This window comes from Pongo pygmaeus, chromosome 2 (assembly GCF_028885625.2).
Source record: "Pongo pygmaeus isolate AG05252 chromosome 2, NHGRI_mPonPyg2-v2.0_pri, whole genome shotgun sequence".
NCBI lineage: Eukaryota > Metazoa > Chordata > Mammalia > Primates > Hominidae > Pongo > Pongo pygmaeus.
This window is the reverse complement of record NC_085930.1, coordinates 46,185,342-46,213,172: the sequence shown is the minus strand read 5'-3', so window position 1 is coordinate 46,213,172 and position 27,831 is coordinate 46,185,342. Positions and strand designations below refer to the sequence as shown.

At 37.0% G+C, this 27,831-nt stretch overlaps 1 protein-coding gene across 10 annotated transcripts in view; it reads left to right on the top strand.

Moving 5' to 3' along the window:
* SPICE1 (spindle and centriole associated protein 1) overlaps positions 1-27,831 on the top strand; it is a 67,411-nt gene that overhangs the window by 25,810 nt on the left and 13,770 nt on the right. For 7 of the 10 annotated variants that reach the window (XR_010125679.1, XM_054480667.2, XM_054480672.1 and 4 more), the window contains exons 8-14: positions 8,820-8,959; positions 9,159-9,296; positions 9,655-9,920; positions 12,265-12,396; positions 17,255-17,402; positions 19,356-19,577; positions 26,033-26,517. Coding sequence is in view for 9 of the 10 variants with exons in the window: in XM_054480667.2 (XP_054336642.1) it covers positions 8,820-8,959; positions 9,159-9,296; positions 9,655-9,920; positions 12,265-12,396; positions 17,255-17,402; positions 19,356-19,577; positions 26,033-26,517 (1,531 nt within the window). In the remaining variant the exon portion in view is untranslated. The remainder of the gene's footprint in view (positions 1-8,819; positions 8,960-9,158; positions 9,297-9,654; positions 9,921-12,264; positions 12,397-17,254; positions 17,403-19,355; positions 19,578-26,032; positions 26,518-27,831) is intronic. The other 3 variants (XM_063661644.1, XM_063661642.1, XM_063661643.1) reach the window with 1 other exon arrangement.

The following is a 27,831-nucleotide window of genomic DNA, read 5'->3' as shown; positions in this document are numbered from 1 at the left end:
CCCAAATCAACAGAATATACATTCTTCTCAGTACCTCATCGTACTTATTCTAAAATTGAACACATAATTGGAAGTAAAACACTCCTCAGCAAATGCAAAAGAATGGAAATCATAACAAACAGTCTCTCGGACCACAGTGCAATCAAATTAGAAATCAGGATTAAGAAACTCACTCAAAACCGCACAACTACATGGAAACTGAACAACCTGCTTCTGAATGACTACTGGGTACATAACTAAAGGAAGGCAGAAATAAAGATGTTCCTTGAAACCAGAGAGAACAAAGACACAACATACCAGAATCTCTGGGACACATTTAAAGCAGTGTGTAGAGGGAAATTTATAGCACTAAATGCCCACAAGAGAAAGCAGGAAAGATCTAAAATTGACACCCTAATATCACAATTAAGAACTAGAGAAGCAAGAGCCAACAAATTCAAAAGTTAGCAGAAGACAAGAAGTAACTAAGATCAGAGCAGAACTGAAGGAGATAGAGACATGAAAAACCCTTCAAAAAATCAATGAATCCAGGAGCTGGTTTTTTGAAAAGATCAACAAAATAGACCAGTAGCCAGACTAATAAAGAAAAAAGAGAAAAGAATCAAATAGACACAATAAAAAATGATAAAGGGGATATCACCACTGATCCCACAGAAATACAAACTACCATCAGAATACTATAAACACCTCTATGCAAATAAACTAGAAATGGATAAAATCTAGAAGAAATGGATAAATTCCTGGACACATACACCCTCCCAAGTCTAAACCAGGAAGAAGTCGAATCCCTGAATAGACCAGTAACAAGTTCTGAAATTGAGGCAGTAATTAATAGCCTACCAACCAAAAAAAGTCCAGGACCAGGCGGATTCACAGCCGAATTCTACCAGAGGTACAAAGAGAAGCTGGTACCACTCCTTCTGAAACTATTCCAAACAAAAGAAAAAGAGGGAATCCTCCCTAAATCATTTTATGAGGCCAGCATCATCCTGATATCAAAGCCTGGCAGAGACACAACAAAAAAAGAAAATTTCAGGCCAATATCCCTGATGAACATCAATGCAAAAATCCTCAATAAAATACTGGCAAATGGAATCCAGCAAGCACATCAAAAAGCTTATCCACCACAATCAAGTGGGCTTCATCCCTGGGATGCAAGGCTGGTTCAGCATACGCAAATCAATAAATGTAATCCATCACATAAACAGAACCAAAGACAAAAACCACATGATTATCTCAATAGATGCAGAAAAGGCCTTTGACAAAATTCAACACCCCTTCATGCTAAAAACTCAATAAACTAGGCATCAGTGGAACATATCTCAAAATAATAAGAGCTATCTGTGACCAACCCACAGCCAATAGAATACTGGATGGGCAAGGCAAAAGGAAAGGATGCCCTCTCTCACCACTCCTATTCAACATATTATTGGAAGTTCTGGCCATGACAATCAGGCAAGAGACAGAAATAAAGGGCATTCAAGTAGGAAAAGAGGAAGTCAAACTGTCTCTGTTTGCAGATGACATGATTGTAGATTTAGAAAACCCCATCGTCTCAGCCCAAAATCTCCTTAAGCTGATAAGCAACTTCAGCAAAGTCTCAGGATACAAAATCAATGTGCAAAAATCACAAGCATTCCTATACACCAATAACAGACAAACAGCCAAATCGTGAGAGAACTCCCATTCACAATTGCTACTAAGAGAATAAAATACCTAGGAATACAACTTACAAGGGTTATGAAGGACCTCTTCAAGGAGAACTACAAACCACTGCTCAAGGAAATAAGAGAGAACACAAACAAATGGAAAAACATTCCATACTCATGGTTAGGAAGACTCAGTATCATGAAAATGGGCTTACTGCCCAAAGTAATTTACAGATTTAATGCTATCCCTATCAAGCTACCATTGACTTTCTTCACAGAATTAGAAAAAACTACTTTAAACTTCATATGGAGGCAAAAAAGAGCCTGAATAGCCAAGACAATCCTAAGCAAAAAGAACAAAGCTGGAGTCATCACGCTATCTGAATTCAAACTGTACTACAAGGCTACAGTAACCAAAACAGCATGGTACTGGTACCAAAACATATATAGACCAATGGAACAGAACAGAGGCCTCAGAAATACACCACACATCTACAACCATCTGACCTTTGACAAACCCGAGACAAACAGTAGGGAAAGGATTCCCTATTTAATAAATGATGTTGGGAAAACTGGCTAGCCATATGCAGAAAACTGAAACTAGGCTCCTTCCTTACACCTTATACAAAAATTAACTCAAGATGGATTAAGGAGTTAAATGTAAGACCTAAAACCATAAGAAATCCTAAAAGAAAACCTAGGCAGTACCATTCAGGACATAGGCATGCACAAAGGCTTCAGGTCTAAAACGCCAAAAGCAATGGCAACAAAAGCCAAAATTGACAAAGAGGATCTAATTAAACTAAAGAGCTTCTGCACAGCAAAAGAAACTGATCATAGTGAACAGGTAATCTACAGAATGGGAGAAAATTTTTGCAGTCTATCGATTTGACAAAGGGCTAGTATCCAGAATCTACAAAGAACTTAAACAAATTTACAAGAGAAAAACAACCTCATCAAAAAGTAGGTGGAGGATATGAACAGACACTTCTCAAATAAGACATTTATGTGGACAGCAAACATACGAAAAAAAGCTCATCATCACTGGTCATCAGAGAAATGCAAATCAAAACCACAATGAGATACCATCTCATGCCAGTTAGAATGGTGATCATTAAAAAGTCAGGAAATAACAGATGCTAGAAAGGATGTGGAGAAATAGGAATGCTTTTACACTGTTGGTGGGAGTGTAAATTAGTTCAACCATTGTGGAAGACAGTGTGGCAATTCCTCAAGGATCTAGAACTAGAAATACCATATGACCCAGCAATCCCATTACTGGGTATATACCCAAAGGATTATAAATCATTCTATACAGACACATGCACACATATGTTTATTGCATCACTATTCACAATAACAAAGACTTGGAACCAACCCATATGTCCATCAATGATAGACTGGATAAAGAAAATGTGGCACATATATACCATGGAATACTATGCAGCCATAAAAAAGATGAGTTAATGTCCTTTGCAGGGACATGGATGAAGCTGGAAACCATAATTCTCAGCAAACTAACATATTCTCAGCAAACTAACATAAGAACAGAAAACCAAACACTGTGTGTTCTCACTCATAAGTGGGAGTTGAACAATGAGAACACATGGACACAGGGAGGGGAACATCATACACCGGGGCCTGTTGGTGGGGGGTGCTAGGGGAGGGATAGCATTAGCAGAAATACCTAATGTAGGTGACAGGTTGATGGGTGCAGCAAACCACTATGGGATGTGTATACCTATGTAACAAAACTGCACATTCTGCACATATACCCCAGAACTTAAAGTATAATAATAATAAAAAAAAAACAACTAGGAAAAAAAAAGTCTACTTTTCTGTTTTTCAGCAGTGTCTTAACATTTCTCTCATGTAGAGTTTGCTTATTTCTTATTGAGTTTATTCCTAAGTATTTTGGGGCCTTTGTTATTCTTTTAAATGGAATTTTGTCTTCCATTATACCTCCTAACTAGTTATTCTTTGTTTTTATGAAAGTTACTGATTTCCATGTGTTGCCTTGGTATTCTGCTACTTCATTGAATCTTGGTTGAATTAGTTTTAGCACTGATTTTCTAGGGGTTTCTAGGTTGACTGTCATCTCATCTGCAGATAGACATTGTTTTCCTAGTTATCTAAGTCTTTCACCTCTAATTGGTTTCTTTTGTATATTTTATTAGTTATAGGACAGTGTTCAATAATAATGGAGATAGTGGGGATCCTTGCCTTGTTTCTGATTGTATGAAAATGCTTCTATTGTTTCCTCTTAAGTAACATATTGGCTTTAGTACTGAGGTCTTTTTTCTTTCTTTCTTTAAATTTTTAAAATCATTGTTATTTTTAGTCTTTTTTGAGACAGGGTCACACTCTGTCACCCTGGCCAGAGTGCAGTGGCGTGATCACAGCTCAGGTGACCCTCTCACCTCAGCCTCTCACCTCAGCCTCCCTCAGCCTCTAGTAGCCGGGACTACAGGCATGCAAACACCATATGCAAATACATTTTTTTTTAAACAATGCTAAGGAAATGCCAATCAATTCTTGTTTTCTTGATTGTTTTATTTTAATCAGTAATAAGTGTTAATTTTATCAGACTTTTTCAATATCTATAGAGATAATCATATGAATTTTCTGCTTATGTCTCTTAATATGGTACATTATGTTATGAGTTTCCTAATATTGCACTATCCTTGCATTTCTGCAGTAAATTCTATTTGGCCATAATGTGTTATTTTCATTAATGGAGTATTGGAGGTTGTTTGTTAATATTTTATTTAGTATTCTTGTGTTAAAATTCATAAATGATATTCTCTGTAGTTTTTTTGTGTCTGCAGCCTTTATCAGATTGAGGTAACAATGCGATACTTGATTTCATAAGAACCATCTGGAAGATTTTTCTAATTTTTTAAGTCCTGGAACAATTTATATAGCACTGAGGCTATCTGTTTTTTGAGGCTGATAGCTTTCCTCTTTTGAAACTATTTGCTTATGGTGCTTTTTTTTTTTTTTTTTGTGGGGAAGTGCCATAGTAACTTTGCTTGTTTATTTAAGCTTCTATTTCTTATCAAGCCAAATTTTTATAAGTTATATTTTCTTAGGAAATTTTCCATTTCATCTAGGTTAATCAGTGTATTTCTATAGAGATGTGCCAATAATCTCTATACTTCTAAAAAAATTTTGTTTCAGTGCTTACTTGCTCTCCTTAATCATTTATTTTGGTTCTCTTTCTTAAAAATTAGGTTATTTAGTGGTTTGCCTATTTTATGAATTTTTCGAAGAACTATCATTTAATTTATTAGAGGTCTAGTTTTCTGATTTCTTCCTCATCAATTTTTGCTTTTGTCTTACTTTATTTCCTTCCTTGTGCGTTTTTTTGTTTACTTTTTCTAGTAACCCTAGTTGAGAATTTAATACATTCATTTTCATTCTTTTATTTTTAATTGATAAACATGTTTAGGGCTCTGAATTCTACTCTGATCACTACTATAAATGTGTACCATACATTCTGGTATGTAGTGTTTTGTTACTTTAGGAATGAGGTAATTTCAGTTTATATATATTTTCATGTTTACTTAAGAATTGTCTAATAGAAGATTTAAAAAAAAATTTCCAGAGCCTCTTTGTTTTTCTAGTTTTATTACGTTACATTCAGAGTGTGATTTGTAATATTTCTACCTGTGGAACTTAATGGTGTTTTCTTTGTGACCTAATATATGATCAAATTTTTACAAATGTTCCATGTATGTGCCTGAGAAGAAGGTATGTATTCTAACAAGGTATAAAGTTCTAAAGGTATATCCATAGATCTACCTCACTGATTATATTGTTGAGTACTTTTGTATCCTTACTTATTTTTGCCACTATTTTCTTCTGAGAATGGTGTATTAAAGGCTCCTACTACTAGTATGTTTCTATTTCTCTTTGCATTTTATGTTTAAGTATATTTAATTGTTCAGGGTTAAATACTTCCTTTCTTATAAAAGTGATTATTGTGTTTTTTGGTACATGTTTTTTGGAACATAAGTGTTATATCTTCATTGTGATTTATACTTTTTAGCATTATAAAGTATGCTTTGTCACACATTTTATACCTTTTGACTTCATTTCTACTTCGTCTAATATCAGGAATGAAACTTCTACTTTTTTCTTTTTTCCAATTTCCTGGCTTATCTTGGCTTTTTACATTTAGCTTTCTGTATTTTAGATTTTTAATATATTTAGCCTTCTGGAATTATTTTGTATTAAGTATGTCTCTTGTATACAATGCAGAGTTCAGTCTTGCCTCGTTAGACAGTTTGAAAATATTCTTCTTTTAATTGAAGTAAGCTTATAACACTGATATGTTTGATGTTAACTTCATCACGTTATTTTATAGTACTGTTTATTGTACTATAATTACATTTTCTGTGTGATGTTTCTTCTCTGTTCTTTTAAAAAATTTCTTTTGGTATTTAGGAAGTTTGTAATTTTGTTCTGGTGGTTACCTTTGTATATATACCTTTTATAGAGCCTTTAATCTTGTTTTCTTTTTTTGCATGTCATTGTCAGGTATGTCGGTTAAATTTTTTTTTGTTTTAATTTCTACCTATTGCCTGTACAATAAGTGAACTTTTCTATGTTCCTATTCTTTCCATTATTTTCTCTCCATCCTTCTTCCCATTTTTAGGTATATATTTTGCTTTGACAGAACATGAAGTATTTACATACTATGCTTCCATGCGTATCCCATTTTTGTTTTTGTCTTACAGCTACAATTAAGTATATTAAATATCCCACAAGTTTGGTGGCTTAAAACAACAGAACTTGATTTCTTCCCAGTTCTGGGGGCTAGAAATCCAAAATCAAGTTTCACTAGGCCAATGTCAAGATATCAGTAGGGCCACACTCCCTCCAGAGGAGAAGCTGCTCTGGAAGAGAATTTGCTCCTTGCTTCTTCTAGCTTCTGAAATTGTGGCTGCAGCACGCCAATCTCTGCCTCTTGTCTTCACATCATCTCCTCTGTGTGGGTGTCAAAGATCTTCTTCTGTCTGTTTCTTATAAGAATATACATAAAATAAGAAAAAAATTTTAAAAAAGAATATATGTGATTGCATTTAGGGCCTACCCAAGATAATCTCCCCATGTCAAGATTCTAAATTGTATCTGAAGAGGCTTCCCCCACCCCTTTTTTGCCATATAAGGTAATAGTGACAGGCTCCAGGGTTTAGGACGTGGAATATCTTCAGGCATTATTATTTAGCCTACCATGGTCCTTCCAGTGGGCCCCAAAGATCCATCCCAATATCCTTCAATTTTCAGCTTCATTTCAAGTTTAAAATCTCATCTAAATCTCATTAGCTCAAAAGTCCCAAATCTCATCATCTAAATCAGTTATGGGAGGACTGGATAGAATCCATCCTGGTGCAAAATTCTCCATTTGTGGTCCTATGAAACTAGAAGACAAGTTGTCTGCTTTCAAAACACCATGAGGGGACAGACATAGGATGAAAGTTATAGACATTTCCATTTTACGAGGGAAAATCAAGGAAGAAAGGGATCAGCAGTTCCAAGCAACTTTGAAATTCAGCGGAGCAAATACTGTTAGGACTAATGCTCTGTGACTTGAGTCTTTACCCTTCTGGATCCATGGCTCTGCCCTCTGTGCCTGTGGCTCTGGCTTTGGCCTCTGTGCCTGTGGATCTGCAGCTCTGGCCACATGCTCTCACTTCTGGGAGCTAAAAATTAAAACAATTGAACTTAGGAAGATAGAGAGTAGAATGATGGTTACCAGAAGCTGAGAAAGGTAGTCTGTAGAATTTTTTGAGTCTAGCACCCTTCCATCATTTCATCCTGCCTTTGTGTCTTTCAATTCAAGCTAGCAGTATTTCTGTTGGTATAACATTCTCAAAAGATCTTGTGTCTTGTGTATGTCATGGTCATCTATTCCATAGACAGATCTGTCCTGGAAAATCCCATCTTTATTGTTAGCTTCTTCTGACATCATTGGGAGGATCCCTGAATCACATGCTTTATCTCTTCAGAACTAGCAAAAGGTTATTCAGCCACACTCTTGCCCTTCTCTCCAGAGTATGCTTTCCTAACAGCGACTTTACTAATCTTTTGCAATTTGGACAGGCTGAAAACTTCTGAAAACATCAAGTCCTGGTTCCTTTTGCTTAAAGTTTTTCCCTCCATTTATCTCTTTGTTCTTGCTTTTATACTAAGCCTCCAGAAGAAGGTAGGCTGTACCTTTAGCACTTTGAGAAATAGACAAATGAATCAGACAGTTGAAAATTAAAGTATCAGCCTTCTCAGTGATAAAAATGTTTATAGCATAACGCTTAGCTCTGTAACCAATGTGCTTGTAATTACCCCTAAACTACAGTGCCTCTTCTCACTCTATCTAGCCCCTCCCTGACACACAGGGACAGAGTATGCTGTGGTCAATTTACTTCATTGATCAGCAGACACTGGCTGCTCTGTGGACAGGCTCCTTTGTAGGACAGAGAAACCAAAAGAGGCTGAGCCATATATGCTTAATTACTTTACTCTAGAGAAAGAGAGAGGAGGATGGAGCCATACCACAAAACTGCAGAAAGGGCAAACATACCTATGTTAGGGAACCAGGGTAGGTAGGAAACTGGGAGGCAGATGGAATGATTCTTTCTAACACTAAGGTGATAGGCATTTTTGCTATCTACCTGTCTTATCAATTAAAGTGAATAGTGTTTTTTCTTTGACTATGAATTACTAAAAGCTCCTTCAAATCAAACATGTAACTATTTGAACAGTTTAAATGATAGCACCTATTTTTTATATAAATTAATATAATATACATATAAATTAAATATAAATATAATTTAATTTATATAATTAAATTATAAATTAAATTACATGTAATATAGAATATATTTTATGATTACGTATAATTATAATGTATAATTATAAATAATTAATTATATAATTAAATTATAAATTATAAATAAATTTATATGCATATTTATATATAAAATTAAATTTATAATAATATAAATATAAATTATAATTAATTTATAATAATATAAATTAATTATAATTAATTTATAATAATATAGATAATATAAATAAAATTAAATGCCTGCTATCATTTAATTTATGTTTATATTATATTAATTTATATTATAATTCTAATGTAGCTTATTGTCCTGTAATTTATAGGTTTCTCCAGCAACTAACGGAAGAGAATTCTGAGTTAATTAGTAAGTTGTGGACTGATATTCAGCAGAAAATAGTAACCCAGTCACAAATAACTCCTCCAGGAACGCCATCATCTGCTCTTTCATCAGGGGAACAAAGAGGTTTGTTTCCCTTTTGCATTATTTCCAGTTGCCTGCTTTATTAGGTTCATTCTTGAATGCAGTAATTTTTAAAGGAATGTTATTTGAGTTTTGACTGCCTTAGCCTAATTGACTAAAATACTGATGGATCTGTCAATTGAAATACTTTCTTAAGAAGTTTGTTCACTTGAGATACTTTTGGAAATGTTCTTCCTTTTAGCTGCTCTGAATGCTACCCATGCTGTCAACAGATTCCAAACCAGGCTTCAGCCTGAAGAATCTACTGAGACTCTAGACTCAAGCTATGTTGTGGGACACGTGCTGAACTCAAGGAAGCAAAAACAGCTGTTAAATAAAGGTTCGGTCCCTTAATTTACAAAGATGAATTATTAAACATGTAACTTGATACAGCTGTCTTAATCTCTTAGTCAATGTTTTTCTCCCTTAATCTCATCCACATGGTTCCAACTAAAAGTCTGTTGGATGGTAGCTAAGAAATGTCTCCTACCACATGTAACTCTGGAACAGTGGTTCTAGTGCATTCATTATAGCTAGTGTAAATCTGGTTTAAACTGTTTAATTTTTATGAGAGAAATGGTGATATCGTCTGTAAAAGCCTTTTATAAATTGTGAACAATAGTCAAAAGGTTTTTCTAGTAGTTTTCTAGTCATAATTTTTCCTGGTCTTAAAATAGAATGACTTCTCTCATTATCAGTGAAAAGAAAACCGAATTTGCATGCTCTTTCCAAGCCAAAGAAAAACATGTTATCAGGTAGCACAACCTCTGCAGACTTACCAAATAGGACAAATTCCAACCTGGATGTCCTCAAACACATGATACATGAAGTGGAACATGAAATGGAAGAATATGAGCGGTGGACAGGTCGCGAGGTCAAGGGACTGCAGAGCAGTCAGGGTCTTACAGGCTTCACTTTGTCGCTGGTGAGCTCCCTCTGTCGCCTGGTTCGGTACCTTAAAGAGGTAAGAACATTAGGTTATTAGAGTCTTCTCTTCAGGCAGAAATGCATGAGTTTCTTTTCCTTTCTGTTTATTGCAACCTCCAAATAAAGTACAGTCAAATTTGAATAGCTTTGTTTTAAATACCTCAGTTTTAGATTATCTGCAGTAAAGGCTTATCCTTTAAATCTTTTCTGCCTTAGTTGATACTTGCTGAGGTAAGTGATTTTAATTTTAATAAGAGCTTTAGCAAATTATAATTAGTAGGGTAAATCTGCCATTAATATAATTATATCTTGTGCTAATATTAAATATTACTGTTTGACAGTTGTAGATTAAATAGAACTGTTAACTGTGTCTGCATTCTGTTGCTATTCTCTGCTTCCTACTCCCACGTTCAGTTTGGAGAGTGGCATTGCCTATAATCAGTAGACTTGATATGTGGGAGAATTCTTCATGTTCCCTGTATGTCTGGTAACTCACATATGGCTTCAGTGGCTAAGTGGGAGATGTTTTATTGTAAAAATAATTTATAAAATAAGCAAGAATTGTTTGTTTGGCTGGGCGCGGTGGCTCACGCCTATAATCCCAGCCCTTTGGAAGGCCGAGGCGGGCAGATTGCCTGAGGTCAGGAGTTTAAGACCAGCCTGGCCTCAACGTGGTGAAACCCTGTCTCTACTAAAAATACAAAAATTCATCGGGCATGGTGGCGGGCGCCTGTAATCCCAGCTTCTGGGGAGGCTGAGGCAGGAGAATTACTTTCACCAGGGAGGTGGAGGTTGCAGTGAGCTGAGATTGCACCACTGCACTCCAGCCTCAGCGGCAGAGCGAGACACTGTCTCAAAAAAAAATAAAACAAGAATTGTTTGTTTAATTTGATTTCAAATAATCATCCACAGAATGCCACAGAATTAGAGTTAGCTATGTGTTTCATCTTTGAAAATCTATTTAAACTGTTATGTACTTAAGCCTGTTATACAAATATGACAAAAATGTTTAAGGAAACTTTGTTATTTAATAAGATAGATTTACCACCTTAATACAGATATTTTAGTTTCTCTAGAGCCGTCTTCCTAAAATTGAATTGCTTTTTTTTTTTTGAGACAGGGTCTCACTCTGTTGCCCAGGCTGGGGTGCAGTAGTGGCATGATCTCGGCTCACTGCAACCCCCACCTCCAGGGTTTAAGTGGTTTTCCAGCCTCAGCCTCCCAAGTAGCTGGGACCACAGGTGCATGCCACCACACCCAGCTAATTTTTGTATTTTTTTTTGTAGAGACAGAGTCTCACTGTGTTGCCCAGGCTGGTCTCGAAATCCTGAGCTCAAAGCGATCTGCCCATCTTGGCTTCCCAAGGTGTTGGTATCATAGGCTTGAGCCTCTGCACCTGACCCTAAAATTAACTTTTTAATGAAAGATTCATTGTATTGTCAGACCTAATAAAACCTGAACATTCTTTCACCCTTAACTCAGGAATCTTCAGGAGTATACTTTTGGCTCTTGGAAAGTATTGCAGGCTTAGAAGCATGTACTTTTTTTTTTTTTTTTGAGACAGAGTCTCGCTCTGTTGCTAGGCTGGAGTGCAGTGGCGTGATCTTGGCTCACTGCAACCTCCGCCTCCTGGGTTCAAGAGATTCTCCTGCCTTAGCCTCCTGAGTATCTGGGACTACAGGCATGTGCCACCACACCCAGTTAATTTTTGTATTTTTAGTAGAGACGGGGTTTCATTCAGCATGTTGGCCAGGATGGTCTCGATCTCTTGACCTCATAATCTGCCTGCCTCGGCCTCCCAAACTGCTGGGATTACAGGCGTGAGCCACCACACCCGACCAGAAGCATGTACTTTTAAGCTAATTACTTGTTTTACAAAGTTAAACCATTTAAAGTTGTAGTCATTTATTTTAAACTATATTTTAACAAGCTTAATTTTTGAATTGGCGATATAGTCACATGTTATGAAATTCAAAGATAACAGCAGATTGTACTAACTTTCATGACTAACTTCCAGCTAGCGTGTTTGCTTATTTATAGCCAACTATCATTCCAGATACCAGTGTATCTTTCTAGAGATGGTCAGTGTATATTCAAATAATATGTATATGTATATCCCTCTAATTTCTTTTTACAAAAAATGTAGTTACTTAATTTTATATAGCATTTGGTTCATTTTATTCTATTTAAAGAAGGGAAGAGGATAAAGCAGCACATTTTCTTTAATTAAATATAATAAACGTTTTAATAAAAGTCTTAGTCATTACTGTCACATAATATATGCTTCTTTGTAAATATCTTCTTTGCCAGCTTTGAGTGCAAACTTTTAGTTTTCAACATGTGATGCTATTGGTGGAAGATTATTTGATATTTTTTTGTAGAGTGAGATCCAGCTACGTAAAGAAGTAGAGACAAGACAACAACTGGAACAAGTGTTAGGTGATCATCGAGAGCTCATTGATGCTCTGACAGCTGAAATTCTTCGTCTTAGAGAAGAAAACGCTGCTACACAGGTACCCAGATGAGATCCCAATTTTTATGTGTTCAGTGGTATAAAACATCTTTAAACATGTACTGGATTCTCTTAGAGTTGCTTTTGGTTTAACTGTGTTGATGTGATTACTTATCAGTCATTATTATCATCAGTGGTAGGTATTATTGAACATTTATTACATGGAAGTACTATAGTAGAAGCTTGGAAGTAGTATATGGACTGTCTCCCTGTCTTCAAGAGACTTACTATTTAGTGGGAAGACAGAGTCTACATTTGAATTATAACTACAAGTGTTACACTAGTTAATCCAAAATGTGAAATGAGTGTTATGATAGCCACTTTTAATTTCAAAACAGCAGAAGATAGCCTTTGAGGAGTCCTTTTGCAATCACATCAGATGCCATTTACAGTTGTTCACAGTATCTTCATATTTGTAACATAAAGTCCTCTTTGCTGCTTGACTAATTGCTCCTTTTCTTTTTTAAAAGACTTACAGTTCTCTTCTGGAAAACCTATTGCTTCCATGCTGCATTGAGCATTCTTCCTTTGTGAACTTTTTTTTTTTTTTTTGAGATGGTGTCTCACTCTGTCACCCAGGCTGGAGTGCAATGGCATGAGTTCATTGCAGCCTGGACCTCCTGGGTTCAAGTGATCCTCCCACCTTAGCCTCCCAAGTCGCTGGGACTACAGGTGCGCACCACCATACCCAGCTAACTTTTTATGTTTTGTAGAGATGGGGTTTCACCATGTTGCCCAGGCTGGTCTCGAACTCCAGGGCTCAAGCTATTCGCCCGCCTTGGCCCTCGAAAGTGCTGGGATTATAGGCATGAGCCACTGCACCTTGCTTCTTTGTGCACTTCTGATACTGTCTGGATATTGGTATTATTGCATTTATCAAATTGTTTTATACTTATATGTGTACTTGTTACTGAGACTGTGTGCTTCTTGAGTGTACACAGTCTATTTTATTCATCTTTTTTGTTCTCATATGATAGTTATTATTACTTTTATTTATCAGCCAGAAGAGACTAGACAAGTAATAGTTAGAAGATAAATTATGTTTGTGTTAATGGACATTAGATATAGATGTATAATTTTAAAAAATTGATAATATAGGGCCAGGCACAGTGGCTCACACCTTTAATCCTAACATTTTGGGTGCCAAGGTGGGAAGATCACTTGAGGCCAGGAGTTTGAGATCAGCCTCGGTAAAAAAGTGAGACCTGTCTCTACAACAAATAAAAATATTAGCTGGGCATGGTGGCATATGCCTGTAGTCCTAGCTGCTTGGGAGGCTGAGGCAGGAGGATCACTTGAGCCTAGGAGTTTGAGGCTGCAGTGAGCTATGATTTTGCCATTACACTCCACCCTAGGTGACAGAGTGAGACCCTGTCTCTAAAAAAAAAACCAAAAAACCCAAACCACATACAAATTTGATAATATAGTTCACATACCATTAAGTCCTCCACCCTTTTAAAATGTACAAATCAGTGTTTTTAGTATGTTTGAAGTTGTATGCCAGCACTATTATCTAAATCCAGAACATTTTCCTCACTCCTGGGAGAAATCCTGTACCCTTTTCCTTTTTTTTTGAGACGGAGTCCCACTCTGTCCCCCAGGGTGGAGTGCAGTGGCATGATCTCAGCTCACTGCAAGCTCTACCTCCCGTGTTCATGCCATTCTTCTGTCTCAGCCTCCTGAGTAGCTGGGACTACAGGCGCCCGCCACCATGCCTGGCTAATTTTTTGTATTTTTAGCAGAGACGGGGTTTCACCATGTTAGCCAGGATGGTCTCGATCTCCTGACCTCGTGATCTGCCTGACTTGGCCTCCCACAGTGTTGGGATTACAGGCATGAGCCACCGCGCCAGGCCATCCTGTACCCTTTAGAAGTCACTCTTCATTCTCTCTTCTCGCCAGCTCCTGGCAGTCACTAATCTACTTTTTGTGTTTGTGAATTTGCCTAATATAGATATTACATAGAAATGGAATAATGTAATATGTGCTCTTCTTTCACTTAGCATAATGTTTAAGGTTAATTTATGTTTAACATGTATCAGTACTTCATTCCTTTGTATTGCCCAATAATATTCCATTGTATGGATGTACCATATTTTATTTGTCCTTTCATTAGTTAATGAACATTTGGGTTATTTTTACGTTTTGTCTGTTATGAATAATGCTGCTATGAACATTCATGTACATATTTTTGCAGAACATATGTTTTTAATTCTCCTGGGAAGATGTGCAGTTTTAAAATGTACTAATTTACTTAACAAATCTTTGTTGTGGGCCTGGTACTGTTCTAGGTACAAGAAATAGAATAGTGAACAAAATATAGAAAACTTTACCCTCATGGAGCTTACATTCTAAATAAATCCTAAAAACAAAAAGTTGAAGTATAGTAAGTTAGATGGTGATATGTACTTTGAAGAAAAATAAAGCACATAAAGGCACAGGAAATGCATAGGATGGGGTGGGATGCAGTTACAAATGAGATGGGCCATACCTGTCTGAGGAAGTGACATTTGAGCCAAGACCTGGAAGAGGTGAGGAGTGAGCATATGGGTAGCTGAGAGCAGAGCAGTCTGGGCAGAGGAAAAGCAAGTGCGAAGGTCTTGCAGTGGGAGTGTGACTGGTGAGCTTAGAGTCATCAAGGAGATCAGTGTGGCAAGAGTAGAGTATGAGGAAGAGAGAGAGGCAGGAGACAAGATCAGGTAAGCCCAATTACATAGCGCCTTGGATGCTGGTTAAAGATACGGGCTTTTATGTTGAGTGAGATGGGAAACCACTAAAGAGAAGAGATGTGATTTGTCTTGGGTTTAAGAGGATCACTCTGAGCTGTGTTGAAACTAGATCAGAGATTGGTGCCCTTTCTTGGGTCGCGTGCCCTTAGTGTCTTACAACAAAACAGTTCTACTAGGCCAAAAACAGTTCTACTTACTAAGTTGTTGAGTCCAGACAACTATGTCCTAACAACTGAGGGGCTGTTTGAGAAAAAGTAGTACTTTCTCTTAAATAACTACAATTATTTACTAATGGGTTATATGTACCTTTTGAGCAGTGTACCACTTCTCAAAGCTTGGAATCATGTGGGACACAATCATTCTTATTTCCTGTTCCACACTGATTTTCCTCCAGAACTTGTTTTTTTAACCTAGCAACTGCTGAAAACCCAGGCGTGAGAAGATTTGACATCCTCAAAAGGAATGTAATGGAATCTGACATTGAAACTGTGAACTGTCCTGAGCTAATAGTTCACCAGTGTCTGATAGATGGCAAGCATCATTATTTCCCTTGAAGATTTAAATTTTCCCCGGTGCCCTTGTAAGTTCACTTTAGTGCCCTGAGGTGCCTCAGCAAACAGTTTGGGAACAGTATGGGACTAGAGTAGGTGGCCAAAAAGCAGAATATTACATGAGGAGTTATTGGAATAGTTCAGGTGAGACATGGCAGCTTGGTCTAGGGTGGAAGTGGGAGAGGGTGTGAAAAGTGATCAAGTTATGAATATATTTTGAAGGCTGACCAATGCAGTCTGCTAATTTATTGGATATGGAGTGAAGTAGAGGATATTGGAAAAGAGTCAAGGGTAATTCCAAAGTTTTGGACTGAATAATTAAAATGATGAAGTTGCCATTTATGAGGTAAAGAAGGCTTGAGGAGGAATTTGGCTTTATATATCTTGAGTTTGAGAAGTCTATTTGAGTTCTAGATGGAGGTGTTGAGTAGGCCACTGGATATATGAGTGTGAAATTTGGGAAAAAAATTTGGGCTGGTGGTATAAAAATGTTTACTATACTTCATTCAGCAGTACTATTAATAATATTTCTGATGTCTGGCTGCACCTGACTTTTATCAAACGTCTGTATCTCTCTAAGCATACATGAGAGATATATATATGCTTAGATAGAAGTTTGTTACTAGCTGCCATCCTTGAGTTTTCTTACATTGTCATTATTACAGAGTGTCAGCAATTTATAGAACTCTCCTTTTCTTCCTTCTACCTGCAATCTTCTCTACTTCTAGGAACATTTGTGTAATACCAATACATAGATGAGCATTATGTGGTAGAGATCAAACCTGATGTTTTTAGATGACCTACTTGTATCATCCTTGTAGAAAAGATTAAGAACAAAACAAATTCATCTAACCTTCTGGGCAATCTGTTTGACTTTTACATGTAAGAATGGAATTCTAAACACTTAACACATTCAGCTCTGTGCCAGAAAGTAAATCTATGGGTGTGGTATTTTGTGGGTGATCTTTTAAATAAAAAAAAAAAACCCTTATGTAATATTAAAAAAATATATGTATACACACACACATATAGACAAAGATGAGAATATCTATATACATATATATAAAATATAGTGTTATCTCTCTCATGCACATATGTAAAAATCAAGTTGTAATTAATATTTATATTAATTACATACAGAATTTTGTGCTGTTCATGTTTACCAGTTTAAATGCCTGGGTAATATTCATTGTTTCCTCCACCTTATGTATCTGTGTCTCTTGGGGGTAGCTTAAGGGTTAGTTGAAACATCTATATGCAGAGGTTTTGTAAATGGAAAGCCCTGTAGAAAGGTTAATTCTTATTGTTATAGCAGGGTATTTATTAGTTACTGTTTCATGATTTACTTAACCATTTCCCTATCATGGAACTATTAGAATATTTATAATTATAAATAGCATTGCTTTAATTTGAAGTCTCAAATTCCTGAAGTATTTAAAATGATGATATTATACATACATATCCTTTGATATGTATTGATATGATATTATACACACATATCCTTTGTGTGGTTTGCTTTCTAGGTGGTGGTTTGATGTTTGATATGCTGATAATATTATTTCATATGTTTTCCTCCCCAGGCAAGACTTCAGCAGTACATGGTCACAACAGATGAGCAACTGATATCACTCACACATGCTATTAAGAACTGTCCTGTGATAAATAACAGACAAGAAATTCAGGCATCAGAAAGCGGAGCCACAGGTAGAAGAGTTATGGACAGTCCAGGTGAATGTGGTCTTACTATCTCAGACTGTCATTAGACTACTTAATGGCCTTAGATAACAAACCAAACCTTAAATCTCTAAACTTATATAGACTTATTGACTGTTTATGCATGTACAGTATTGTCACTACTACAGTTGCCACTACTTTTCCAGCTAATATTGGATGCTTGCTCTATGCCAGATACTTAAGTCTTACATGCATAATTTCAATTCGTGTCATAATAGTCTGATGAGGTAGGTGTTATTGTTATCGCCATTGGTGTTATCCTTAGAGGAAACTGAGGCTGAGAGAGGGTTAGTAACTTAGCAAAGTCATACAGGTAGCAAAGTCATGACTTAGAAAGTCATACAGCACTGGACACCTAGACCAATGAGAGTGCTAGCACTTTTAATCCCAGTGCTCTAGATTCAGAAGAGATGGTTTTGGAAAGAGAAAAATACTGAGTTTTAGAAATTCATAACTTTTGTTGATGTGTGGTAGTGTTGTTTTGAAATTCTTCCTTCATCTCATGTGCCATCATATGCTATAGGCTGAATTGGACATTTTGGGTTTTTCATGTGTTTTAAGTAAGACTTTGATGAGTATCTGTAAGAAAAGTGTTTTATGTATTTAAAACCGTTTTCTTAGGATGGATTCTAAGAAGTGGCTGACAAAAATTTAACTTGCATGAGGTAAACTCAATGGCTAGGGCAGATCTCTGTCTTCTGGTGGAGTCTTGCTATTTTTTTTTTTTTTTTCTTTTTGAGATGGAGTTTCACTCTGTCACCCAGGCTGGAGTGTAGTGGTGCCATCTCGGCTCACTGCAACCTCCGCCTTCCAGTTTCAAGCGATTCTCCTGCCTCAGCCTCCTGAGTAGCTGGAATTATAGGCGCCTGCCACCACACCTGGCTAATTTTTGTGTTTTTAGTAGAGACAGGGTTTTACCATGTTGGCCAGGCTGGTCTTGAACTCCTGACTTCATGATCCGCCTGCCTCAGCCTCCCAAAGTGTTGGGATTGCAGGCGTGAGCCACCACACCTGGCAAGTGTTGCTATTAACATCTCAGTCAAGGAATATGTTAGTGCTTTACTGTTATCTGAGTTAAGCTTCACTACTGAGAAAGCTTTTAATTATCCTATAGGTAAGAAGGGCTGGGAGTAAATGTATTGTAGAATTATTGTTAATTCTTGTTATTGCCTGTGGAAAAAGTCAGAAAGATTTATGTTGGTGAGACCAAAGATTTATGTAATATCTTCCTGAGTCTCAGCTCTTGTAACTCTTTTAAAATAATATGGAATGTGACTATGTTGTGATAATGCATGACCTATGAAGTTCCTTGTTTTGTAATGAGCCTTATATATGGAGGTCAGTGCATTAATATGCCCCATTTTAGCCATTTTGTTACCTGTTATGACCATTAAAAAGCTATCCATAACAAATAATGAAAAATTCTAGCAGCCTAGGCAACATGGTGAACCCCATCTTTACAATGAATAAAAAAAATTAGCTGGGTGTGATGGTGCATGCCTATAGTCCCAGCTACTCGGGAGGCTGAGGTGGGAAGATCACCGGAGCCTGGGAGGTCGAGGCTGCAGTGAGCCAGGATCACTCCACTGCACTTCAGCCTGGGTGACAGAGTGAGACCCTGTGTGAAAAAAAGGAAAAACGAAAAAGACAAACTCTGGAATGCCACGTAGGATTTTTTAGGAGTCCCTAAGTGGCTCGCTTTTTATGGCTTTGAGGCTTTAGTGATTTTCTCAAAAATAGTAACTTCTTCTCAGTACTGGCCCCGCAGGAGCCTGCCCATGAATGATTGGCAGAGGAGGATACAGCCTAGAAAGTGAAGGCTCCAGGAGCTATGTTGATTCATGTGGATTTTGCACTCTACTGAGATGCATTTAAGAATAAATACCTGAAATGTGCTCATAGTTTCTTTTTGTTCCTATTGTACTAATATCTTCTCATCTTCTTCAGAGGGTCCAGTTGTAAATGCCAATGTCTCAGTGCCATTGATGTTCAGAGAGGAAGTGGCTGAATTCCCACAGGAACAGTTGCCTGTTAAACTGTCTCAGGTGCCAGACCCTCCAGATAAGATGAATCTGGCCAAGAATTTTCCAGCACATATTTTTGAGCCAGCTGTGTTGTTAACACCACCCAGGCAGAAGAGCAACTTAAAATTCTCTCCTCTTCAGGACGGTAAGTCTTCTTCTAAAGTTACATGAACATTGTTTTTTATGTTTCATTTGTGCAATGTATTACTTTCACCATTACATGAAAAAAAGAATTGAAAAAGACACTGATTACCACACGTAGCCTTTAAGCTGAAGGAAGAATTTTCATGCTATGTGTATCATACCCGTGGTCATGTGTGACATTTAATTAATTTTATTGTATATCTATTTTATTAAACATTGTAAGTATTAAACTCAGATCAAAAAATCAGAGTCCTTAGCATTAAGATACAGAGTAAGGGGAATCCGTTTTGTCCCTATGGTCCAGGAGCATTTCAAAGAGTTAGAAGCAGGAGATTATACTCCAAAGAGTAATGAAAGACTGAGGAAAGGTGAAAACGGTGACTTTAAGGGTCTTGTAAGTGACATCTGGTCATTATATTCACCTCTTTCTCATCAAAAGTTTTCAGCTCAGTTAGCTGAGGGAATTTTATAATAAAAGTTAATGGACAATTAAAAATAGCTTTAGAGTTACTCTTGCAGCTCACAGGTAGAGTTTTGAATAAACATGTTAAGAATGTATTATTCTTAGCTCAAAGATTCTTAACTTAGGGTTCATGAATGGTCTTCAGAAGTTCCATGGACTACATCGTTGTTGGGAAGATTAAATTTATTTGTCTCCATGTACATTTTTTTCTGGAGCTATTATTTTTATTTCATTTTTAAAGAGGTCTTTAGTCAAAAAAAGAACCACCATCTTAAACTCTCTTCCAAAGTTTTTTGAAAAATATTATTCAGGTCTGATTAGCCTGAATTATTATTTCTTTGACAAGTTTTTTTTTTATTATTTTTACATAGGGGAACAGAAAAATAACTGTTTATTATTATTGGGACATACAAATTTTGTGCAATTTTCTGCACTTTGATGTATGTTTCCAATAAAGAACACGAAGAAGCCCAGGGGTTAAAGAAAATGGCAAATCCTTGCTATTAAAAATTCTGTTTTGGTATGCAGATGTAGCATTTGTCAGATCAGTATGGTGCAGTGGTGACAGTGCCAGGCTGAGAGTCAGAAGTGCTGGTATCTTGGCCCGTTTATCGTTGACTAGCTGTGAGGCATGAGGCTCAGATAGTTTACCTTTTCTAGACCTAAGTTTTTCCATCTATGAAATGAGAAGACATTTCTTTATCTTTAATGTTCCCTCCAGCTTTATCATTGTATGATTCAGTATTTCCTCTTCAGAGGGCTTCAGTTACAATAAATATGTTTACTCTGATCACAACCGTACTAAATGCTTGTTAAGCAAATTTGTCAGGGATTGCTATAGACAACATTTTGTTAGTATCTTCAGCAAGTCTGTATTTAAAATAACTGCCCATTTATTTTATAATGTGCAGACAGCTGCTTGTGAATATGTATTTGAATAGGTGATGTTTTATTATATTTTTCAAGCATTGTTTGGAATACTCACATATAAATAATTACTCAGTTAAACAGAATATGCAGATGAAAATGGGTGATACATAGGGCCCTTCATCAGCATTCAGTTCCCTTTTAGGATAGCTTTGTCTAATAGAATTTTCTGGGTTGATGAAAATGTTCTGTGTCTGCTCCACCCAGAATGGTGGCCACTGGCTGCATAGGGCTAGTGAGCACCTGATAGGTGGCTTATGTGACTGAGAAACTGAATTTTAAATTTTATTTAATTTTAATTAACTTAAATTTGAATAGCCACATATGGCTAGAGGCTGCCATATTGGACAATATTGCTGTAGAATTTCCCATCATAAATATTTTCCTCTAGCTATTGATTTATTTCTGCTTTTCTTTACAGCCATGCTTCTTGAACGAGTAGTCTGTGTGTGTATGTGTGTGTGTGTGTGTGTGTGTGTGTGTGTGTGTCTGTGTGTATTGGTGTGCAGTTTCATTTCATTTTCTGATCTCCCATTCATTCCTTATTTTAAAGTGTTCATTCTAATTCATATTTGTATATGGTTTTTAAAAAAGTGCTGTCAATTTAACCCAGAGAAAGGCTCTCTAAAAGAAAGTGATATTTATTTGAGATTGAGAATTGCAGTGGGAATATGGTGGGCATATTCAGGGAAGTAAAGGAAGACAAGAGTTTTTAAAGGGGAAATGAGGAGGATTATTTAAGTTGTTTTGAGATAACTATCCCTGGCTACAAGGATCAATAACAAGGGTGGCATCAGTCTAGGGTTGGATAGGCAGTTGTTGGGCAGATGTCCTCGCAGAATTATTTTTTGTGTAAGATTGTGGTGGCCTTTGTGCAAGGTTCTGGTTTTTGAAGTCTCTTGAACAGTTCTTGTTATCAGTCATACGTGCATGAGAACCCTTCCTTCCTGGCTTTTTAAGGCTCCACTTATCAGTCACTTGTGTCTGATAAAGTGACTCTGATACAGTCACTTGCGCTCTGATACAAATGTCTGAATTTTTTTTTTCTTTTGAGATGGAGTTTCACTCTTGTCACCCAGGCTGGAGTGCAGTGGTGCAATCTCAGCTCACTGCAACCTCTGCCTCCTGGTTTCAAGCTATTCTCCTGCCTCAGCCTCCTGAGTAGCTGGGATTACAGCTGTGCACCATCACGGCTGGCTAATTTTTTAAATATATATTATTAGTATAGACTGAGTTTCACTGTGTTGGCCAGGCTGATCTCGAACTCCTGACCTCAGGTGATTTGCTGACCTCGGCCTTGCAAAGTGCTGGTATTATAGGAGTGAGCCACCATGCCCAGCCAAATGACTCCATTTTGATTCTGACAACTTTCACAGTACATACCCCTAAAGGCAGTCATTTTTATCCCAGTTCGATTTTTGTTTATTTGGTAATTGTCTCTGTAATTAATATAAAATATTTTTGCATCTCTTTTTTTGAGATACCAACTCTACACAATAATTATAGACTGTCCCTATGAAAGAAGAGAGTGTAATTCACAATAACACCTACCCCCCTTCTCTACTCTGGATAGTTCTGTTTTTATTTTTAATTTTTTTTGTTATTTTAAATACTTTCTATTTCTTTTTTAACTTTAGATAGTATTTCTTGACTTCCACTACATAGAATACTAGTGTGCCTTCCCTTCTGCTTCTGCTCTGTTTTCTACCTCCCACCTTCACTTAATTATACCTTGCCTTTCACATTAAGTTTGATTACATTAACCTTCTCTTCCATTACAACAACTATGTTTTCTGTGTCTTGTCTATATACATATTGAAAAGTGAAAGCAAATAAATAACCATTACATTTTCTTTTTGAATCCATTGTTACTGCCAGTCCTTGTGCCAAGCAAAGGAAAAAGTTCTTGTGAAAATCAGTGTGAATTCTTATTTCATGTTATGAGAGCTCAGACTCTTTTAGTTTGCTATATATTTATACTGTGACTTTCTTGTACAGTTTTTGCTTTGCGTAGACTTTCAAATTGCTTTTACTTTCTTGTTGACAAAAGAATAATGTACTTTCACCATATCTTCAAGTCCTTTAGTCATACTTTCTGTGGTGTGGAATCTGCTTTCATCCCAGAGACACCTTCTCAAAGCCCTTTAAACCTGCTGCAGCCTTCACTGATTGCTTGCTGGGCCTTCTGCATAGATCTCATCCTGGGACTTGGTATCATTGCACACCTGGATTGGATCACCTGTTTCCTGGACTCTATTTCTTATTATTTGCTTTTCTTTCACAATTTTCTGAAAGAAATAATCAGAAAAAGCGTATGCAAGGTAAACTCTGAGTTCTTGAAAATCTGAAGATGTTTTCATTTTTCTCTTGCACTTGATTGATTGATAATGTGGCTAAAGAATTCTAGGTCAGTAGTTCTTTTTCCTGAGAAGTTAAAGGCATTATTCCATTGGTTTCTAGTATTCAGTGTTCAGTTGAGATGTCTGATAATAAGATGTCTTTTATTTCTTTATATTGGACATACTTTTTTTTTCTGAGAAAGCTTTTAGGATCTCTTGTTTTTATCCTGAAATTGCACAAAGTATGTCTAAATATGGATTTTTACCTTCTTGCACTGTGAGACACTAGTTGGACCTTTCAGTCTGAAGACATATGACTTTCTTCAGTTTGGGGAAATTTTATGTTGATTGTTGGGATTTTCTTATGTATTTGGCCTTATATCTTCCTTCTTATATTCTGGAAGTTTTTTTCACTTTATATTCAAGCCTGTCTTTTGGATTTTTAAAATATCGTCAATTGTATTTTTAATTTCCAAGCAAGAGCCCTTACTTGTCTGACTGTCCTTTTTCATTGACACTTACTATGAATGCAGTATCTTCCAGAAACTCTTCTGAGGCTACTAGTTAGAATTCTATTATGAATTCTCTTCCGTTTTCTTCTGTACCTGAATTTTCTTTTCTTCTTGATCTGTTCTATTTACCTGTCTTGGCTTTTTTCTTTTGTGCTGCTGGTTTTCTTCTATTGTTTGTTTGTATTTAAGAATGAAAAAGTTGAATATTATAGGTAGCTGTTATACATTTTCTTTTCTGTGTTGTAGATAAGTCTAGGTCTGTTTTCCCAGTAGACCTTCCCTTATGTGGTTGCTTTGTGTATATGGGCATGATTTGCTAACTATGGGCTTCCTTTTAGAGTGTGTAAGTAGGATCCAGCCATTCACTTGGGGCTGTCACATTTGCTGTTTCCATCCTTGATTTTTTGCTTAGAAGGATGGTTCAGGGAAGTAGCGTGCAGCAGTTTGACTGGCAAAAGTATACAGTAGACAAATTTTCAAGTAATTCCTCAGATTTCAGTTCTACTTCTCACTTTCTTCCTCTGTACCTGTCAGCTTTGTGGCTGTAGCCTTTTCAGGGTCCCCCCACCAAATACTGGCTTTCACCTGTCATTTCCTTCTAATGTATGTGTATTCTGGAGTATGGTTTCTGTTCAGTTGTACTCTTTCACATACTTTCTGTCTACTCCCAGTCTTCCAGAGATTTGCTGAAATATATTGTTTGCTAATGATTCTCTTCCCAGACTATTCTCTTTACTGATTATGGGTTTATTTCCTTTTATATGTCCTTGCTGTCAATGAAAGGAGGTGAGATAAATGTATGCTCAGTCTGTAGTCTTGAACTAGAAGCATCCCTCCTTTCAATTAGGACATTCCACCTAAACTACTCTGCTAAGGGCTCCAGTGGCCTCCCTGTTACTAAGTCCAGGGTACATTTTTCTGTCCTTATGTTTCCAGGTCTGACAGTGGTATTAACCACTTTGTTTCCTTGATGCCATGTTAGTGTAATATTTTCCTTATCTTTCTGACTGCTCCATTTTAGTCTGCTTTGCTGGCTTTTCCCTCCTTTACCTGACCCTACATGTTGAGTTCCTCATGTCTTGATACTGGTTTCTTTTCTCCCTCTACTCTTCTCTCTGGATAATCTCACTCATTCTCATGGCTTCTAATACCTTCTAAATGTCAGTGACTTTCAGTTTTATATCTTAGCCCAGATGTCTCTCTTGATTTTTAAACCCATGTATCCATCTGCTTGGATGGATACACAGATGAATCATAGGACATCTTAAGTTCTTGATAAGCACTCCTTCCTCTAAGTCTATTCTTTTGCCATCAACATCTCTGTAAATGTGATCACTGTCCACTCAAGATATGTGTCATCTTGATCTGTGTGTTTTTCTCACTCCCCATTTCTAGTTCATTACTCTCAGTTCTTTGCCAAAATATTTCTCAAATTTATTTACTTCTCATCATCTCTAATGCCAATATACCTTAGTCAAAGCTACTATCATTTTTCTTCTAGACTATTGCAATTGCTTCCTGGATTTTCTGCTTCCATTTGTGCTATCCTCCAATTATCCACAGCATTTAAGAAATGTAAATCAAATAATTGCCAGACCTTCTCTAGCTTTTCATTGCTCTTAGATTAAATTACAAAATGTTTAACATGGTCTAAAAGGCTTTGCCAGAAATGGCCACTGCACACGTCTCTAATCTCCTGCTTTTCCAGTTCTCTCCTTGTTGCTATGTTACAGGTAGGCTGGCCTCATATCTTTGCTCTTTCCTGTTTTTTGAGCCTTCACATAGGTTGTTGTTTCTGCCTGTAATGTCCTTTGCTCTAGTTCCTATTACATATGTAATCATTTAAAAATTTTACTTCCTCAGAGAGGCCTTTCCTGGCTATCTGCTGTTTAAATTGGGTACTTATACCCACTTCCTCATTCCCCAAGATTCCCAGATGTGAGTTAATATATGTGTTAAAATGTGAACTTGACAGATGGTTTTTCACAAGGGTACTAACAAATGCTTTAAGGAATGTAAAAAGTCTCTGTATTTGATTACGAGGGGTGGCATTGCTGGTGTGTTCTCTGCTGAAAATAGTTTAAGCATTCAGAAGCCAAACCCTTCTACTGAAATACTTTTCTAACTACCATGGTGGGCTAATGAAATGAGTATATATAGTGCCAATCTATGGGAAAATAATACATGTTTGTTATTTTTAAATTCTTATCTATAGTATTGAGAAGGACTGTTCAAACTCGTCCTGCTCCACGACTTCTTCCAACTGTGGAAATAATTGAGAAGGAACAAAATTGGGAAGAGAAGACCTTACCTATTGATACAGACAGTCAGAATTCAAGTGAAGAGAATCGTCTCTTCACTCAGAGATGGAGAGTCTCTCATATGGGAGAAGATTTGGAGAACAAAACTCAGGCGCCTTTTGTTAACCTCTCACAGCCCCTCTGCAGTTCCCATTCCAACACTCAACAGTCAAGAAGCCCCACATTTTCAGAAGAGCTCACAGTACTGGGAGATGGGCAGCAGCTGAGAACAAATGAGTCATTAATACAAAGAAAGGACATAATGACACGAATTGCTGATTTGACATTGCAGAATTCAGCTATCAAGGCACATATGAATAATATTATTGATCCCAGAGGAGAGCAAGGGGATGGACTCCGGGAGTTGAACAAACAAGAAAGTGCAAGTGACATGACTTCTGTGAGTACCATTTAAGGATTGATTAGGGACATATAGGAATTTAAATAGGAACTTTAGCTTGGGCAACTTAAGAAACTTCTTTTCAGAAGTGATCCTAGAAAGCTTTGAGGCTAGATGGCTTATGTTTGGCATGTCCTCAATACAATAGGTCCAAGTTATTTATCAGTCTGTTGTACATACAATACAAGACAGCATAAAAGGAAAATTATATAAATGAAAACAGGACAAAGATAAAATGTGTAGGAAAGCTAAGATTAAGTTAGGAATGAAGTTTTAGGTATAAAATATAGAATTAATATTACTTGAATGTTTGCCACACAGCCACATGTTAATTGAAAATATTTTTATTTTTAAAATGGCTCATAAAAGAGTATTGGCCCTCAACTCATGAGTAGTTAATTTTTGAGGACATAGAATGGATTTTCCTATAGAAATGAGGTGGTTTTTTTGTTTTGTTTTGTGTGTTGTTTGTTTGTTTGTTTTGAGACGGAGTCTCGCTCTGTTGCCTGGGCTGGAGTGCAGTGGCGTGATCTCGGCTCACTGCAACCTCCCGGGTTCAAGCGATTCTCCTGCCTCAGCCTCCTGAGTAGCTGGGATTACAGGCAAGCGCCACCACACCTGGCTAATTTTTGTATTTTTAGTAGAGACGGGGTTTCACCATGTTGGTCAGGCTAGTCTTGAATTCCTGACCTCGTGATCTGCCCGCCTTGGCCTCCCAAAGTGCTGGAATTACAGGCATGAGCCACTGCGCCCAGCCTGTTTTGTGTTTTTGAGATGGAGTCTCACTCTGTTGCTCAGGCTGGAGTGCAGTGACACGATCTTGGCTCCTTGCAACCGCTGCCTCCTGGGTTCAAGCGATTCTCCTGCCTCAGCCTCCCAAGTAGCTGGGATTACAGGTGCACACCACCACACCTGGTGAATTTTTGTATTTTTTGTAGAGGTGGGGTTTCACCATGTTGGCCAGGCTGGCCTCGAACTCCTGACCACAAGTGATCTGTTTGCCTCGGCCTCCCAAAGTGCTGGAATTATAGGCATGAGCCACTGCACCTGTCCAGAAATAACGTTTTAAAGGATTATTAAAGCCAGACTTTAATATACATATTAATCATCCGGGGATCTTGCTGAAATGTGGTTTATGATTGAGTAGGTCTAGGGTAGGACCTGTGCATTTCTAATAAGTTCCCAAATGATGCCAGTGCTGCTAGTCTGAGGACCACGCTTTGAGTAGCAAAGGTCTGTATTTTATAGTGCAGGAGTTTTATAAGTTAAATAAACTTTGTGGGCTAACCTGGTAACTTAAACCTTCATTTCATT